The 18725-nt window shown below is 40.6% G+C and overlaps 1 protein-coding gene across 5 annotated transcripts in view; it reads right to left on the bottom strand.

Annotated features, from left to right (window-relative positions):
• Window positions 1-18725, bottom strand: part of greb1l (GREB1 like retinoic acid receptor coactivator) — a 99884-nt gene that overhangs the window by 56320 nt on the left and 24839 nt on the right. For all 5 annotated transcript variants that reach the window (XM_060916047.1, XM_060916070.1, XM_060916062.1 and 2 more), the window contains exons 9-13: window positions 13021-13146; window positions 12318-12464; window positions 11940-12125; window positions 3846-4160; window positions 3609-3737 (exon numbers count right to left, since the gene is read on the bottom strand). In XM_060916047.1, the coding sequence (XP_060772030.1) occupies window positions 3609-3737; window positions 3846-4160; window positions 11940-12125; window positions 12318-12464; window positions 13021-13146 (903 nt within the window). The remainder of the gene's footprint in view (window positions 1-3608; window positions 3738-3845; window positions 4161-11939; window positions 12126-12317; window positions 12465-13020; window positions 13147-18725) is intronic.

The raw sequence follows: 18725 nt of genomic DNA, 5'->3' as shown, positions 1-18725 counted from the left end.
TAACAATTTGTTCAACATGTAATATTTTATGGATATATGAGTCATTCTATAATTAGGGGTACATCTCAAGTCCATGTGCTGTATTTGTCAATTTCACTAACTATTAACTTCAGCCAATGATCTTTTGTACATTAGCACACATTTCTCTTTTATATAATACAAAAAGTCAACAAATTACATCATTTTACTCTGCAAAAATGCATATATAATACTGGAATTTGGTGTTTTTATGCTGTCCGATTTTCCAAATGTCAGGTTTGGTCTTCATATTTACATTTTAAAAAAAGGTTTTTGTTTAAAATTTTTACAAATATTTATTCATGGTAATTATTATAATATGACAAAAGTGTTTAAAAGCCTAAAATGCTTTATATTATAAATTAAATGAAGAATTTTGTGTGCGTCCGAGAAACTTATGTCAACTGTGTTACCCATTGAAACCCCCCCCCCCCCCAATAAATCGGCAAATGGTTTGGTCCTAAGTCATGTGACCAACATCATGTGACGTCATATCCTCTTTGGTGGGAAATTTGAAGACCGTGTGGTAAGTTTTGAGTTCACCTCTTCAATATTTTCATCAATACTGTTGTATAGTCCTAGAGAGGGTTAATTGTCTGTCAACTGTGTTGTCAACATAGTCATATAAACCTGATTTAGAAATTGTATTTACAAAGTATACAGCTAAAGATAATAAAAATATGAATTGATTAAGGTCTTGTAGTGAAAGCTCTGAGGTCTGCAGTTAGCACGACACTCTAAAAATGGCCGAAATGTCAACTGTGTTACCGTCAACTGTGTTACCCATCAGCTATGACACAGTTGTTTTTGTCACTTAATCTTCATATTGACAGACAAACAAACAGAATGATTTAATATGTTCAATTTGTTAAATAAGCTACGTTTCTCTGAAATTGTGTCTAAACGTTGTTTGAACAGTTCATCTGAATTCATCAGCTTATTTGTAGTTAAATTTAAAACAATAAAAAGCTCTTTTTATCCTAAAAAGTGTCCTCTTGTTCTTCTGCCCTGTCAACTGTGTTACTCCCGTCAATTGTGTTACATTGCCTGTCAACTGTGTTACAAGTGTTTATTGTGCTATAAATCTCTTATGTGTTTGATGAACTGTAAAATAAAAGATTGGGGATTGAAGATTATCTCTGGATAGGGAAGTCTTGTATAAGGAGGGAGAGCAACTCTAAATTCGACGTAACAAGGATTTATGTTGAAAAAAGTGTCATTCTGCATCACAGTGAACCATAAAATCCTATTTATGAAGCTCAAAATTCATATTTTCCATAACAGTTGTACAGATTAATTAAAAACATCTTGTTAATGGACTTCAGCACTTTCAAACAAATGTGTTTTCAAATGTGTAGTATTTTTATATATGTTTAAGACGACATAACATTTGTCCGTAACACGGTTGACAGAATAAACAATCAAATGTTCATTTTCATTAAAATATTTTAAAAGTAATTTAAGATTAAGCTTGGCAATTAATTTGTTTAGGAACTTGAGGGTATATACCATGGAAACATATACAGTGGTGCTTGAAAGTTTGTGAACCCTTTAGAATTTTCTATATTTCTGCATAAATATGACCTAAAACATCATCAGATTTTCACACAAGTCCTAAAAGTAGATAAAGAGAACCCAGTTAAACAAATGAGATAAAAATATTATACTTGGTCATTTATTTATTGAGAAAAATGATCCAATATTACATATCTGTGAGTGGCAAAAGTATGTGAACCTCTAGGATTAGCAGTTAATTTGAAGGTGAAATTAGAGTCAGGTGTTTTCAATCAATGGGATACCAATTAGGTGTGAGTGGGCATCCTTGTTTTATTTAAAGAACAGAGATCTATCAAACTCTGATCTTCACAACACATGTTTGGGGAAGTGTATCATGGCACGAACAAAAGAGATTTCTGAGGACCTCAGAAAAAGCGTTGTTGATGCTCATCAGGCTGGAAAAGGTTACAAAACCATCTCTAAAGAGTTTGGACTCCACCAATCCACAATCAGACAGATTGTGTACAAATGGAGGAAATTCAAGACCATTGTTACCCTCCCCAGGAGTGGTCGACCAACAAAGATCACTCCAAGAGCAAGGCATGTAATAGTTGGCAAGGTCACAAAGGACCGCACGGTAACTTCTAAGCAACTGAAGGCCTCTCTCACATTGGCTAATGTTAATGTTCATAAGTCCACCATCAGGAGGACACTGAACAACAATGGTGTGCATGGCAGGGTTGCAAGGAGAAATCCAGTGCTCTCCCAAAAGAACATTGCTGCTCATCTGGTTTGCTAAAGATCACATGGACAAGCCAGAAGGCTACTGGAAAAATGTTTTGTGGACGGATGAGACCAAACTAGAACTTTTTGGTTTAAATGAGAAGCGTTATGTTTGGAGAAAGGAAAACACTGCATTCCAGCATAAGAACCTTATCCCATCTGTGAAACATGGTGGTGGTAGTATCATGGTTTGGGCCTGTTTTGCTGCATCTGGGCCAGGACGGCTTGCCATCATTGATGGAACAATGAATTCTGAATTATACCAGCAAATTCTAAAGGAAAATGTCAGGACATCTGTCCATGAACTGAATCTCAAGAGAAGGTGGGTCATGCAGCAAGACAATGACCCTAAGCACACAAGTCATTCTACCAAAAATGGTTAAAGAAGAATAAAGGTAATGTTTTGGAATGGCCAAGTCAAAGTCCTGACCTTAATCCAATGGAAATGTTGTGGAAGGACCTGAAGCGAGCAGTTCATGTGAGGAAACCCACCAACATCCCAGAGTTGAAGCTGTTCTGTATGGAGGAACGGGCTAAAATTCCTCCAAGTCGGTGTGCAGGACTGATCAACAGTTACCAGAAATGTGTAGTTGCAATTATTGCTGTACAAGGGGGTCACACCAGATACTGAAAGCAAAGGTTCACATACTTTTGCCCCTCACAGATATGTAATATTGGATCATTTTCCTCAATAAATAAATGACCAAGTATAATATTTTTATCTCATTTGTTTAACTGGGTTCTCTTTATCTAATTTTAGGACTTGTGTGAAAATCTGATGATGTTTTAGGTCATATTTATACAGAAATATAGAAAATTCTAAAGGGTTCACAAACTTTCAAGCACCACTGTAGGTTATTTATTGAAAAAGAATACTGATATTTTGAGATTTTGCTTTACATTATTATAGAATGACTCATATTTTTTACCAAGTGACGAATGGAAAAAAAAGTGACATAACAGTTTTTAGAGTCTAAGACTCATGTAATCTTATCAAGTTGTTTGACTGAACTTTGACTGAAAAGTTGAAAACCTGACCTCGCACTGTGGTTAAACTGTGAACTGACTTAGTGATGTGTTTCAAAATGAAACTGATCAAGGGAAATGGTTAAAATGTAAACTTGGGGAAGATTCTAGGAAATTTATTCCAGATGAGTTTCTCTCTTCCAGGTAAAATTTCATGGGCAAATTTTCTCAGGTGAGCAGGTAACGTCTTTTAGGAGTTACGTTCTCTCGGCAGGTAATTTCCTTCAGGTCAGCTCTCTTATGTAAATTCTCTCAGGCGATATGTCTTGAAAAGGAACACTGACCTAGTGATGTGTTGCTGAAGTGTGAAGCCAGGACAGAAACCTTCCCCGTGATGAGCTCGTAGCTGATCTCCTTTAAAAACTCGTTTGTGGTGAGCATTCCCTCAGCCAGCGCCCTCGACTGGTATTTACCTGCAGACACATACATATACGAGCATATGATCATGAGAGCACGAGACTTATACGCACAAGTAAGTGTGTAAGATGTTAGATTGTGATGACGAGCTGCCTCCTGCTTACCGAGCACCATGACACAGAACTCGGAGGCTCCAGCGGTGGCTGATGTGTGGATGATCAGGATATAGTTGGGCAGCCGTTGCGCTTGTTGCGGTTGCAGGTGTGTGCTTTCACTGAGTGAGCGCAGCGTCTCAGCGATTCCCTCACCCAGAGAGCTCTGAGCGAGCAGAACCTGGACACTTCCACCTGACACACTTGCCTCGACGCGTGCTAGCCACGGCAACTGCACGGCGTTGATGGGGGGGACGGCAGCGCCACACACTGCGGCCTTCAGAACGATCTGCTCAAACTCCTCACGCATGGGGATCTGCTCTGAACCTGCCATCATCACAACCACAATCACCATCAGGACAAGAATAATCGGCTCTTTGCAGCTAGAGGTCACGTGCTTGGATACCACATAACAACGCCATCCTGGAGAGCAAGCGTTCAGGTAAACAAAACCCTCGACAAGGTCAGGAACAAAAGTTTCAGCAGTTTATAGTGCTTAATCTCTTTCCTTTTCTAGAAGGATTGTCAAAGTAGTTTTCCAAGTTTAATTTACAGGAAAAAATGATTTTATTGCGAAGGCATTGACTTTCAACAGACTGCGTTTGGATCTTCGTGGCCAAACAACAACATGGCGACTTTGTAAGGTATATTCACACACACACACACATACATGTCAACCTTTGGTCAATCAAACCAGTATAACCAACCTCCAAAATCCGTATTTCCCTTATAAAATCCGTATAAGATGCAAATTAAAATAATTTACCTAAAATTTGAATGATAATTAACAATGATATATCCAAGTTACTTTTTATTCAATATTAATAACAATAAACCTTCAGAATGAAGACAAAGCTCCAATGTTTGACAAAAACACAAAGTGTTATCAGCGTAATTACTGTACGAAGGAAATACTTCGTTGTTTGGAGACAGGTTTCACCGAGCGGCTATTATGCGCGAGACTTCATATCAGCCACAAAGTCAGGAAAATCTGTTCGTAAAATTACGTTATAATGACCAAATACAATGAAAAGTATTTTTCCAGTCTCACCTGTGAAAGGTAATCCCATGTGATCTCGTTTGGACGGTAAACCTGTTGGTACAGTTAAACGCAGCACACGAATGAGGCATCTTTATTCTCGGGCGAGGATGACGTATGATTCTACGCAGAAGCCGGCGTCTATGACTTCACGGTTGGCGGGATTCTCGCAATGCGGTGTGCGCATGATCAAAAGTGGAATGAAGTCTCGCTACCACAAGATAACGCGCGATTTCATAAGACTCTTTACTGGCTGTCTGTGGTGTACAGTACGTTTGTAAATGTTATGCGTTCTTTTATCATCGTGGGAATTGATTATAGCTCTAAATAAATATTGAAGGTTTTTTTAAAGAATCTGTATAATTTTATTGATACGCCCGTATATGACGTTTATTGAATCAAATCCGTATAAAATACGGACATTCCGTATAGGTTGACATGTATGCGCACACACACACACACAAAAACCTTTGTAAAAGCACTTAGTCAAGTCAAGTCTATTTGTGTAGCGCTTTTAACAATAAACATCGTCGCAAAGCAGCTTTACAGAATTTGAACAACTTAAAACATGAGCTAATCTTATCCCTAATCTATCCCCAATGATGAAGTCTGTGGCGACGGTGGCAAGGAAAAACTCCCTCAGACGACATGAGGAAGAAACCTCGAGAGGAACCAGACTCAAAAGGGAACCCATCCTCATTTGGGCAACAACAGACAGCATGACTATAACATTAACAGTTTTAACATGAAGACGGTTTCGTTGGTGTTATAAACTCTTCATTGATGGAAACTTGAGTGCAAAACTGTTCATGACAACTGCAGTCCTAAAGTTAGCAAGTCAACTGTAGTCCTCAGCCATGAAAGCATTACTGTAAGAGTCCAGAGCGTCCTCCAAGTGTGACTTTCAACTGTCCTCATGGGGCCGTCCTCTACAGCTCAACCATCTACATAATAAAAGTTTTCAAAATATATACGGTACTTGTTTTTGTAAGGTTTGGCTACATCTTGAAGATATAAACGAACAATTTACCGCGATGATAACACGAAGTTCGGCTTCCTTCGTCCTCTCAGCTCTTTCCCCTTTATGTGTGTGTGTGTGTGACAGATAAAAGCTTCTAATTCTAAAAATCTAATCAGAAATTTTCTCTAACCATGTGATTTTTACTGGCAACAAAATCCGCGAATCAACAGACTTCACTTTTATGAAGTTTAAATCTCACTCGGCTAGATAACTCATACGCAGTACTCACACAGATACTAGTAAACAATCCTGCACTGCAAAAAATGATCTCTTGTTGAGAGAAAATACCTTTAATATGGGTGAATTTATCTATTATTTCTTATTAGAAGTTTACTAGAACTCAAATATAAGATTATTTAGCTTACTTTGAGACGCTTTTACTAATTTCAAGCCTTAAATTTTCTTATTCTATTGGCAGATAATTTTGCATCTTTCTAGAATTGAATGCTTAAAATGAGCAAAATGATCTGCCAATAGAATAAGAAAATTTAAGGCTTGAAATTAGTAAAAGCATCTCAAAGTAAGCTAAATAATCTTATATTTGAGTTCTAGTAAACTTCTAATAAGAAATAATAGATAAATTCACCCATATTAAAGATATTTTCTCTCAACAAGAGATCGTTTTTTGCAGTGTGTTGCCATAGCAACGTGATTCTTGATGTCTAAAAAGATTGCTTTTCTTAGCGAATGAAAACAAACAAAAGCATGCCACATAAAATGATCAATGAGCCATCGATGCGCTGTAATAAGTACAACCCCGATTCCAAAAAAGCTGGGACAAAGTACAAATTGTAAATAAAAACGGAATGCAATAATTTACAAATCTCAAAAACTGATATTGTATTCACAATAGAACATAGACAACATATCAAATGTCAAAAATGAGACATTTTGAAATTTCATGCCAAATATTGACTCATTTGAAATTTCATGACAGCAACACATCTCAAAAAAGTTGGGACAGGGGCAATAAGAGGCTGGAAAAGTTAAAGGTACAAAAAAGGAACAGCTGGAGGACCGAATTGCAACTCATTAGGTCAATTGGCAATAGGTCATTAACATGACAGGGTATAAAAAGAGCATCTTGGAGTGGCAGCGGCTCTCAGAAGTAAAGATGGGAAGAGGATCACCAATCCCCCTAATTCTGCGCCGACAAATAGTGGAGCAATATCAGAAAGGAGTTCGACAGTGTAAAATTGCAAAGAGTTTGAACATATCATCATCTACAGTGCATAATATCATCAAAAGATTCAGAGAATCTGGAAGAATCTCTGTGCGTAAGGGTCAAGGCCGGAAAACCATACTGGGTGCCCGTGATCTTCGGGCCCTTAGACGGCATTGCATCACATACAGGCATGCTTCTGTATTGGAAATCACAAAATGGGCTCAGGAATATTTCCAGAGAACATTATCTGTGAACACAATTCACCGTGCCATCCGCCGTTGCCAGCTAAAACTCTATAGTTCAAAGAAGAAGCCGTATCTAAACATGATCCAGAAGCGCAGACGTCTTCTCTGGGCCAAGGCTCATTTAAAATGGACTGTGGCAAAGTGGAAAACTGTTCTGTGGTCAGACGAATCAAAATTTGAAGTTCTTTATGGAAATCAGGGACGCCGTGTCATTCGGACTAAAGAGGAGAAGGACGACCCAAGTTGTTATCAGCGCTCAGTTCAGAAGCCTGCACCTCTGATGGTATGGGGTTGCATTAGTGCGTGTGGCATGGGCAGCTTACACATCTGGAAAGACACCATCAATGCTGAAAGGTATATCCAGGTTCTAGAGCAACATATGCTCCCATCCAGATGACGTCTCTTTCAGGGAAGACCTTGCATTTTCCAACATGACAATGCCAGACCACATACTGCATCAATTACAGCATCATGGCTGCGTAGAAGAAGGGTCCGGGTACTGAACTGGCCAGCCTGCAGTCCAGATCTTTCACCCATAGAAAACATTTGGTGCATCATAAAACGGAAGATACGACAAAAAAGACCTAAGACAGTTGAGCAACTAGAATCCTACATTAGACAAGAATGGGTTAACATTCCTATCCCTAAACTTGAGCAACTTGTCTCCTCAGTCCCCAGACGTTTACAGACTGTTGTAAAGAGAAAAGGGGATGTCTCACAGTGGGAAACATGGCCTTGTCCCAACTTTTTTGAGATGTGTTGTTGTTGTCATGAAATTTAAAATCACCTAATTTTTCTCTTTAAATGATACATTTTCTCAGTTTAAACATTTGATATGTCATCTATGTTCTATTCTGAATAAAATATGGAATTTTGAAACTTCCACATCATTGCATTCCGTTTCTATTTACAATTTGTACTTTGTCCCAACTTTTTTGGAATCGGGGTTGTACGTTATCATTATCGTCGCGGTTAATTGTTCGTTCATATCTTCAAGATTTCTCCAAACCTTACAAGTACAACTCTATACCTTGAAAACTTTTATTATGGAGCTGTTTGAGCTGTTAGAATGAAAATAAGTGCCCTTACAAGGTTTTTTTGGTGTACATACCTTGCGAAGTCACCATGTTGTTGTTTGGCCGTGAAGATCCAAACGCCGTTTGTTGAAAATCAATGCTTTCGTGATAAAATCATTTTTTTCCCGTAAATTAAACTTAGAAAACTACGTTGACAATTCTTCTAGAAAAGGAAAGAGATGAAGCGATATAAACTGCTGAAACCTTTGTTCCTGACCTCATCGAGGGTTTTGTTTACCTGAAAGTTTGCTCTCCAGTATGGCATTGCTATGTGGTATCCAAGCACGTGACCTCTAGCTGCAAAGAGTTGATTATTCACAGGCACGTTCTCCGACAATAATCATGACCAGAGTAAGAGAAGCAACAAGATTTGTTTAATTTCAGTGACTGTTAGCAGCCTGAAGATTATTATTTTCCTGTAACAGCATGTCCTGAATATGTTTTATTCCTCTTATACCACAGGAACCTCTTATCCAAACAGTTACAAAGATTTAACATTGTAAGAACATATTTTTAAATCCATTTGCAGCTTAGTTTTGGCTTACTTCCACTGTAGAAGCTACAAGCCATTCTTCTCTCAGCAGTTCAACTTTTTGTCTCTCTGACTCTGATTGTTACAAAGCGCTGAAACTGGAGACTCCTTCCATACATGGTACATAAACGTCCCTTACTTTCAGAAAATGTCACCATGTTAATGAATATTCTTTGAATCAGTTTATGTGGAGCGTTTGCTGTACACATCCCTGTGAACGAACTGTTACCATAGAAACGATAACGTATTAATACGAGCGCATGAATATAAATCTGTGATCTGCAGCTGCACTACTGTCAGTACTGCTGTTATAGAAAACTAATCAACATCTCATTCATCTCATTATCTCCAGCCGCTTTATCCTGTTCTACAGGGTCGCAGGCAAGCTGGAGCCTATCCCAGCTGACTACGGGCGAAAGGCGGGGTTCACCCTGGACAAGTCGCCAGGTCATCACAGGGCTGACACATAGACACAGACAACCATTCACACTCACATTCACACCTACGCTCAATTTAGAGTCACCAGTTAACCTAACCTGCATGTCTTTGGACTGTGGGGGAAACCGGAGCACCCGGAGGAAACCCACGCGGACACGGGGACAACATGCAAACTCCACACAGAAAGGCCCTCGCCGGCCACGGGGCTCAAACCCGGACCTTCTTGCTGTGAGGCGACAGCGCTAACCACTACACCACCGTGCCACCCTATACTAATCAACATCTTCTGATCAATCACAATCCAGAACTCAATAATAATATTACAACCCCGATTCCAAAAAAGTTGGGACAAAGTACAAATTGTAAATAAAAACAGAATGCAATGATGTGGAAGTTTCAAAATTCCATATTTTATTCAGAATAGAACATAGATGACATATCAAATGTTTAAACTGAGAAAATGTATCATTTAAAGAGAAAAATTAGGTGACTTTAAATTTCATGACAACAACACATCTCAAAAAAGTTGGGACAAGGCCATGTTTCCCACTGTGAGACATCCCCTTTTCTCTTTACAACAGTCTGTAAACGTCTGGGGACTGAGGAGACAAGTTGCTCAAGTTTAGGGATAGGAATGTTAACCCATTCTTGTCTAATGTAGGATTCTAGTTGCTCAACTGTCTTAGGTCTTTTTTGTCCTATCTTCCGTTTTATGATGCGCCAAATGTTTTCTATGGGTGAAAGATCTGGACTGCAGGCTGGCCAGTTCAGTACCCGGACCCTTCTTCTACGCAGCCATGATGCTGTAATTGATGCAGTATGTGGTTTGGCATTGTCATGTTGGAAAATGCAAGGTCTTCCTTGAAAGAGACGTCGTCTGGATGGGAGCATATGTTGCTCTAGAACCTGGATATACCTTTCAGCATTGATGGTGTCTTTCCAGATGTGTAAGCTGCCCATGCCACACGCAGTAATGCAACCCCATACCATCAGAGATGCAGGCTTCTGAACTGAGCGCTGATAACAACTTGGGTCGTCCTTCTCCTCTTTAGTCCGAATGACACGGCGTCCCTGATTTCCATAAAGAACTTCAAATTTTGATTCGTCTGACCACAGAACAGTTTTCCACTTTGCCACAGTCCATTTTAAATGAGCCTTGGCCCAGAGAAGACGTCTGCGCTTCTGGCTCATGTTTAGATACGGCTTCTTCTTTGAACTATAGAGTTTTAGCTGGCAACGGCGGATGGCACGGTGAATTGTGTTCACAGATAATGTTCTCTGGAAATATTCCTGAGCCTATTTTGTGATTTCCAATACAGAAGTATGCCTGTATGTGATGCAGTGCCGTCTAAGGGCCCGAAGATCACGGGCACCCAGTATGGTTTTCCGGCCTTGACCCTTACGCACAGAGATTCTTCCAGATTCTCTGAATCTTTTGATGATATTATGCACTGTAGATGATGATATGTTCAAACTCTTTGCAATTTTACACTGTCGAACTCCTTTCTGATATTGCTCCACTATTTGTCGGCGCAGAATTAGGGGGATTGGTGAGCCTCTTCCCATCTTTACTTCTGAGAGCCGCTGCCACTCCAAGATGCTCTTTTTATACCCAGTCATGTTAATGACCTATTGCCAATTGACCTAATGAGTTGCAATTTGGTCCTCCAGCTGTTCCTTTTTTGTACCTTTAACTTTTCCAGCCTCTTATTGCCCCTGTCCCAACTTTTTTGAGATGTGTTGCTGTCATGAAATTTCAAATGAGCCAGTATTTGGCATGAAATTTCAAAATGTCTCACTTTCGACATTTGATATGTTGTCTATGTCCTATTGTGAATACAATATCAGTTTTTGAGGTTTGTAAATTATTGCATTCCGTTTTTATTTACAATTTGTACTTTGTCCCAACTTTTTTGGAATCGGGGTTGTATTATTATTATTAGCTCATCCAACCGACAGGTGATGAGTTTATGCCATCATGTGTTGTCTGTCGTCCGTCCGGTGTTGTCCATATTTCACAAAAATCACTTCTTCTCTCTCAGTTCTTCACCAATTGTTATTCTTTTTGGCAGGAACGTAGGTCTGCCTGGGGTGCATATAGCTTCTAGCCAAATTTGCACAATTGCAATTAATAATGAAGTTATGGAGTAATTAATCAATCCCTAACGAGCAGTTTCCACACAAATCGCTTCTTCTCTCTCAATTCTTCACCGATTTTGATTCTTTCTGACATGAAGGTAGGGGAACCTAGGGTGCATATAACTTCTACCCAGCTTTGCTTCATTACAATTGTTAATAAAGTTATGGACTAATTAAGCCTTAATGAGCAGTTCAACAAAAATCGCTTCTTCTTGGTCAAATCCTCTCCATTTTGGATTCTTTCTGGTAAATAGGTCGGTATTCCTAGGGTGGATATTGCTTCTATATATAGTGTATATAGCTTACAGCATTTATTGTACAAGGTGGCCCACTTTAGATCTTTCCTTCAGGACTAGATGGGGCCGGAGTGAACTACGCCGTCATTGATGGTCTCATTATTATTATTATTATTATTATTATTATTATTATTATGTGCATGTCTGTGTGTTACCGAGGCGTGCGAGGTACTGCAGTGTGAGCAGGATGAGTGTCTCGGTAGTGGGGATTTGGCTCGGCGACACTCCCAGCGTGACCAGGCTCTTCTCACTCAGTTGGCTGTAGTTATAGCAGCTGGCCAGCAGGGGGCTCACCAACACATCACACACATTCCCAAAGAAGTATGGCAGAGCACCTTGGCCTGCACAGAAAGGAGGAGTATGGAGAGAGAGAGAGAGAGAGAGAGAGAGAGAGAGAGGATCATCACACAGATGTTTGTCTTACTATTCTAGTGGGGACATTCCGCTGGGCTAATTATTAATGCAGCGAGCTAATTCTATGCTACACCCGAACCTTAACCATAGGAAAAATAACAAGGTGAAAATTGGCTCACCGATAAGGATGATTGGTCGAACCCCGCAGGTGTTCAGCAGGTTATCAGGGACGATCACGGTTTCTCCTGCTGTGATAGGCTGAGGCTGTATGACTCCAGATGCTGACAGAGACGCCTGATTGGTCAGGGAGAGCAGCGAACCTGGGACTGGAGTGCAACACAAATCTGTAGTGTCATCCAGTAATAATACTTATACATGTAACCAAATTAATGTAATTGATATTAATATCAGGGCTGCACGGTGTAGTGGTTAGCGCTGTCGCCTCACAGCAAGAAGGTCCAGGTTCGAGCCCCGTGGCCGGCGAGGGCCTTTCTGTGTGGAGTTTGCATGTTCTCCCCGTGTCCGCGTGGGTTTCCTCCGGGTGCTCCGGTTTCCCCCACAGTCCAAAGACATGCAGGTTAGGTTAACTGGTGACTCTAAATTGACCGTAGGTGTGAATGTGAGTGTGAATGGTTGTCTGTGTCTATGTGTCAGCCCTGTGATGACCTGGCGACTTGTCCAGGGTGTACCCCGCCTTTCGCCCGTAGTCAGCTGGGATAGGCTCCAGCTTGCCTGCGACCCTGTAGAACAGGATAAAGCGGCTAGAGATAATGAGATGAGATGAGATGAGATATTAATATCAATCATTAAATTACTGAGCACATTTCTCGAAAACGTTCATCGTCAAGCAAAACTGAAAATTGTGAAGAAGATCAAACTCACCTGTACCACAGGGCAGTGGGCGAATCGCAGGGACTGGAACTGCAGTGGCAGGAACAGGCATCACCGGAGGAGGGTGCCAACTACGGTGACGCTTTTTTGGAGGCCCTGATGCCATGGCAGAGGATACTGGGCAAGTGAGATCAATATGAACAGGACAAGATACTGATTTGTGCACAGAAAAAAATCCAAATAATGCATTACTGCCTTATTAGTGGTGTATCAGTGGTGTCAATTAATTATTGCTATTACTGTCTTAATCAAGTTACGAACGTGCTCTAGGCAAAATAATGCATCTGTTTTGAGCGTTTGGCCAAATGAATATGCAATTTGGGGCATTTATACCTGAAGGTGTGGGCGGGGTCAATGCAAATCAAATAATTTTCCACCCACAATGCAATTCTTTAGGTGTGAAAATTAATATGATAGAAGCGCAGGTATTAAATGTGGTGTAGTGGTTAGCGCAGTCGCCTCACAGCAAGAAGGTCCTGGGTTCGAGCCCCAGGGCCGGCGAGGGCCTTTCTGTGCGGAGTTTGCATGTTCTCCCCGTGTCCACGTGGGTTTCCTCCGGGTGCTCCGGTTTCCCCCACAGTCCAAAGACATGCAGGTTAGGTTAACTGGTGACTCTAAATTGACCGTAGGTGTGAATGTGAGTGTGAATGGTTGTCTGTGTCTATGTGTCAGCCCTGTGATGACCTGGCGACTTGTCCAGGGTGTACCCCGCCTTTCGCCCGTAGTCAGCTGGGATAGGATCCAGCTTGCCTGCGACCCTGTAGAACAGGATAAAGCGGCTACAGATAATGAGATGAGATGAGATGCCTTCGTAAAAATAATCAAACTTTTTTTTTCAAAACGATGCCTTATTATTATTAGGATTGTATAAACGTTAATGAGAGATTTGCATCTGATATCGAAAGCATTTAAACAGAAGATTTAAAAACGTTTTGCGTTCTTATTCATATGTTGATCAAACATTTTCATCTATGTAGATATTAAAAACAAAATTGTACTTGTTTTATGTTTCGGGTTTCCAAATAAATTGTGTTTTTAATACCTTTTAAAAATTTTACTGTGACTTTTTAAGGAAAATTTGTTACAGAAGTGTAATGTAGACCGTAGATCGTTTGAGAAATTTGTTTGAATTATTATTGCAATCTTTATGATTATTAATACAGCAATTTTCTGCAAAATTAACAGCCTTGTGATGCAAAAAAAAAAAAGACACCTGCATTTACAGATATACAAGACCGAGTCCAAATGAAAGAGACAGAGTCAAGGCCAAGATCGAAAAAAGACTCTTCTTTGAGACCACTTACTTCTGAACAAGGTCGTTTAGTCAGTGATTTTGTCTTGAAGGAGATGTTACTTGAGAAAAAAACAACATACAGTATATTTTTCGAAGGCAGCTGGACTTGGTTGAGATCACCTAGAACATTTGGCTAAGACCAATATATGGCCTATCTATATATACTGGCGTGGATTTAAGGTGGGGTGTACCCGGTGCATACCCCCCTGTCCCAAAAAAAAAAAAAAATAGTTGTAGTATATGGCTACTTGGAATTGTGACGTGACTGTATTGCAGATACCAAGATTTTTTAATTAATAAGGTTTAAAAATAAATAAATAAATAAATTGTTATGTGGGATTGAGCTGAATAGTTTATATTTAATAGTATGTACAAGCTTACAGGGGCGTATCAAGCTTTCCAAAAGTGGTGGTGTTCTGGAATGGGGAAGCCATATCATTAGAAATCGTTTTATGGCTATATACACGCCCGGTGTGTACACTGTGATGTACTGTCAATGACCGATATGGAACTTTTTCATCCCCATGGTCCATGGATGCAAATGAAAGGGAGGACAGCAGAAAGCCTATAAATCCAGTTGACTCCAGCCAAGTTCTGCATTTCATGCAGAGATCTATCATGTTGGGTTTTGGTGTTGTTACTGCCAGGGCTATTCAGTAAGTGAAGGCAAAAAGTATTGAGTGATAATTCTAGGTAACAGGATACTGTTCTATAACAGAGATGTCAGTATTGCTGCCTACACTGGTATACACTGATATAAACAAAACCAAAAACTTCACATAGCCCAAGAAGTCATACACAGTGTATAGATCATACACCATCATGCATAACAGTTTGGGCTGGGATCGCTTTGTGTGAGCAGGAGGCATGGCTAATCAGCTCATGTTGAAGAAGTGCAGCATCCTGGAAGGACCTCTTTAGTATAGCATTCAAATAAGACGGGGCAGTTCCTGCTTTTAATGTCTTTAATTATTCAAACTCGTGTACAAAACTTGTTTGCATCATGCATTACATCAGGTTTAATGCATAAAATTTGAAAATGATGCAATAGAGTACACATACAACAAACACTTAATGGCCAAATAACATTACTGTACAACAATTATTGAACATTCATTCGATTTGAAATGCTTTTAAATCTCAATTGAAAAACTCTTCTAAAAAGTGATAAGCAGTTATAATGCATGAAAAGTAGACTTGGGACAAACACACACACTCGTAATAAAAAATTTGCCTCAACTGACTTTACAACTAGTAACTACTATTAACACAATCTTTTAGGGCATGGCACCTGGGACAACTGTTTGAACGACGGCATCGCAAGCGCTTTGAGAAGGGTCTGTGTGCAGAGCCGCAGAACCAGGCACAGTAAGCACCGCATGCGACGTCAAACCTGGCACGGTGTATCAGGAGCGGTAAAACTGGTGTTGGCTCTGCAGCTCTGCAGACAGATCCTGTATTATTGAGCGCTTTCGGCACGCTACGCAAACTGGCTATTATATTCACGCAACTGCTGATTGGTCGGGTGAGAAAAACTGTTTTGAGTCCGTTGCGTGGCTGTTTTTTGTCTAACGTCATGGCAATAGTTTACTTCCTTGTTACACATTTTATAGTAGCTGTGTAATTTTCATAATGATGTCATTTTAATCTGACAAAAGTGCGGGGGATGAAATTGTGTTTCAACAAAAGTGGGGGGGATGAAACGTACGCATCCCCCGCGGGTGATACGCCCCTGCAAGCTTAGATTTTTTTCACTCGTGACACGAATGCCGTGAAAAGAATGCTGGGTGAGACCTGTTGGATTTTAACAGGGCGCGGGAACTTCATGTATCTACATAATAACATACTGTATTCCCAGACTGCACTGTAGACTACATGTAAAGGGTCTGTGTATGTATATGGAACATGTGCCGTTTTGGGGGTGGAGCCTCACTTTGATTTTTACAACAGCGGCTGGATAGGTCTGTGAGAGATGCTGATCTTTGCAACGGCTCTGAAGAAAACCTGCTTCCATCTTCAAGAACATGTAAGTATCTTTTCCTGAATTTATACGCTACCGTTCAAAAGTTTGGGGTCACTTTGAAATGTCCTTATTTTTGAAAGAAAAGCACTGTTCTTTTCAATGAAGATCACTTTAAACTAATCAGAAATCCACTCTATACATTGCTAATGTGCTAAATGACTATTCTAGCTGCAAATGTGTGGTTTTTGGTGCAATATCTCCATAGGTGTATAGAGGCCCATTTCCAGCAACTCTCACTCCAGTGTTCTAATGGTACAATGTGTTTGCTCATTGCCTCAGAAGGCTAATGGATGATTAGAAAACCCTTGTACAACCATGTTAGCACAGCTGAAAACAGTTTAGCTCTTTAGAGAAGCTATAAAACTGACCTTCCTTTGAGCAGATTGAGTTTCTGGAGCATCACATTTGTGGGGTCGATTAAATGCTCAAAATGGCCAGAAAAGTGTCTTGACTATATTTTCTATTCATTTTACAACTTATGGTGGTAAATAAAAGTGTGACTTTTCATGGGAAACACAAAATTGTCTGGGTGACCCCAAACTTTTGAACGGTAGTGTATGTTAACTTGCTGTTCTTGGGTCTAAGAGTTGTAGGCCGTTCAAAATGCGGTAAACTACCCAGACCCGTTTACTTATGCTTATAAGTTATAGACATGAGTATTACTAGGCCCCTAGATGATATAATAATAGATATATTACAGTACCAGTACAGGCCTAGCCTATAGAGGTTTTTCACCTTACGTCACAGGGTCACGTGACACCCTGGTGTCCGCCATTTTGAAGGTCAAGCTAGCTAACGCTGTCGCCTCACAGCAAGAAGGTCCTGGGTTCGAGCCCCGGGGCCGGCGAGGGCCTTTCTGTGTGGAGTTTGCATGTTCTCCCCGTGTCCGCGTGGGTTTCCTCCGGGTGCTCCGGTTTCCCCCACAGTCCAAAGACATGCAGGTTAGGTTAACTGGTAACTCTAAATTGACCGTAGGTGTGAATGTGAGTGTGAATGGTTGTCTGTGTCTATGTGTCAGCCCTGTGATGACCTGGCGACTTGTCCAGGGTGAACCCCGCCTTTCACCCGTAGTCAGCTGGGATAGGCTCCAGCTTGCCTGCGACCCTGTAGAAGGATAAAGCGGCTAGAGATAATGAATGAATGAAAGCTAGCTAACGTCAACAACATAGTAGCTAGTATGTTACTGTAGCAATGTTTACGTTCAGTCATTTGGATGACTGTTAAAACCTTTCAGTCTCAAGTTTTTCCTTTACTGTATTTACTAGTTTACAGAGCTAGCGCGCTCGCTCCCAGCCTGCCCGGGAGCTAGCGCGCTCACTCCCAGCCTGCCCGAGCTAGCGCGCTAGCTCCCAGCCTGCCCGAGCTAGCGCGCTAGCTCCGTAAACTAGTAAATACAGTGAAGGAAAAACTTGAGACTGAAAGGTTTTAACAGTCATCCAAATGACTGAACGTAAACATTGCTACAGTAACATACTAGCTACTATGTTGTTGACATTAGCTAGTGCTAACAGCTAGCTGCTAGTACACTGCTACAACTACACCGACCCTAATAATACAGTTCTTGGTCATTGCCTGGTAACAGCAAATTTATAACGGGCCATGTCTCAACAGACTAAGAAGTTATTTCAATGACATTTAATAACATTTTGTTTATCCTGAGGACCGAAAGTAAATGAAAATGTGAACAAACCTTAGCTGTAATAAGATGGCGACCACCGGCTCCAGGGACGACCCGCTGATGTAGGCATGTTACCCAGCCTGACACAAAATATTTGTAGGCATCCAAACTCTTATACGCTTTCAGATCAATACCTGTGTATGGCGATGGGTTTTTAACGACATAGGTATACAGATCATGTGGGCCGAAGTCAGGTAAAGACGAGGGCTTCGTGTACTTCCGTACGTCAGTGAACAATCCTGGTGGAAGCAGGTAAACGTCGTTCTCTAAGCCTGCTAACCTCAATTTTTGCAAATACCTCTCCCTCTGCTCGCCCTGTAAATGCCCTACGTCGCTGGATAGTGAAGGTGTTTTCTGCATCTCGCTCCTTTTTCTTTTATGTTTTTCATTTGTCGCCTTCCTCGCATTCAAACTGATTCGAGCCGTGACGTCCAAAATGGCGGCCTCACATGACTTGGTCACGTGGGTGAAAAACCTCTATAGAAACTTGTTCACATGCAACTCGCACAATCATTGTATCGTTTTCTCAGTCTGTTAGACTCAGGAGCTCAGATTGCAGTGACTGACTCTGTATTATAGACATGCAACTCTTACAGTCTTTGTTTATAGCTCTGTCTTAAGTGGGCCCTTAGTTCCCCTGGGTATATTCACTGTCTTATCTGGACACTGAATGTCCTGAGCAGGAGCTCAGATTGCAGTTA

The sequence above is a fragment of the Neoarius graeffei genome, chromosome 1, assembly GCF_027579695.1.
Source record: "Neoarius graeffei isolate fNeoGra1 chromosome 1, fNeoGra1.pri, whole genome shotgun sequence".
NCBI lineage: Eukaryota > Metazoa > Chordata > Actinopteri > Siluriformes > Ariidae > Neoarius > Neoarius graeffei.
The sequence above is the reverse complement of the archived record's forward strand: the minus strand, read 5'-3'. Positions and strand labels throughout refer to the sequence as shown.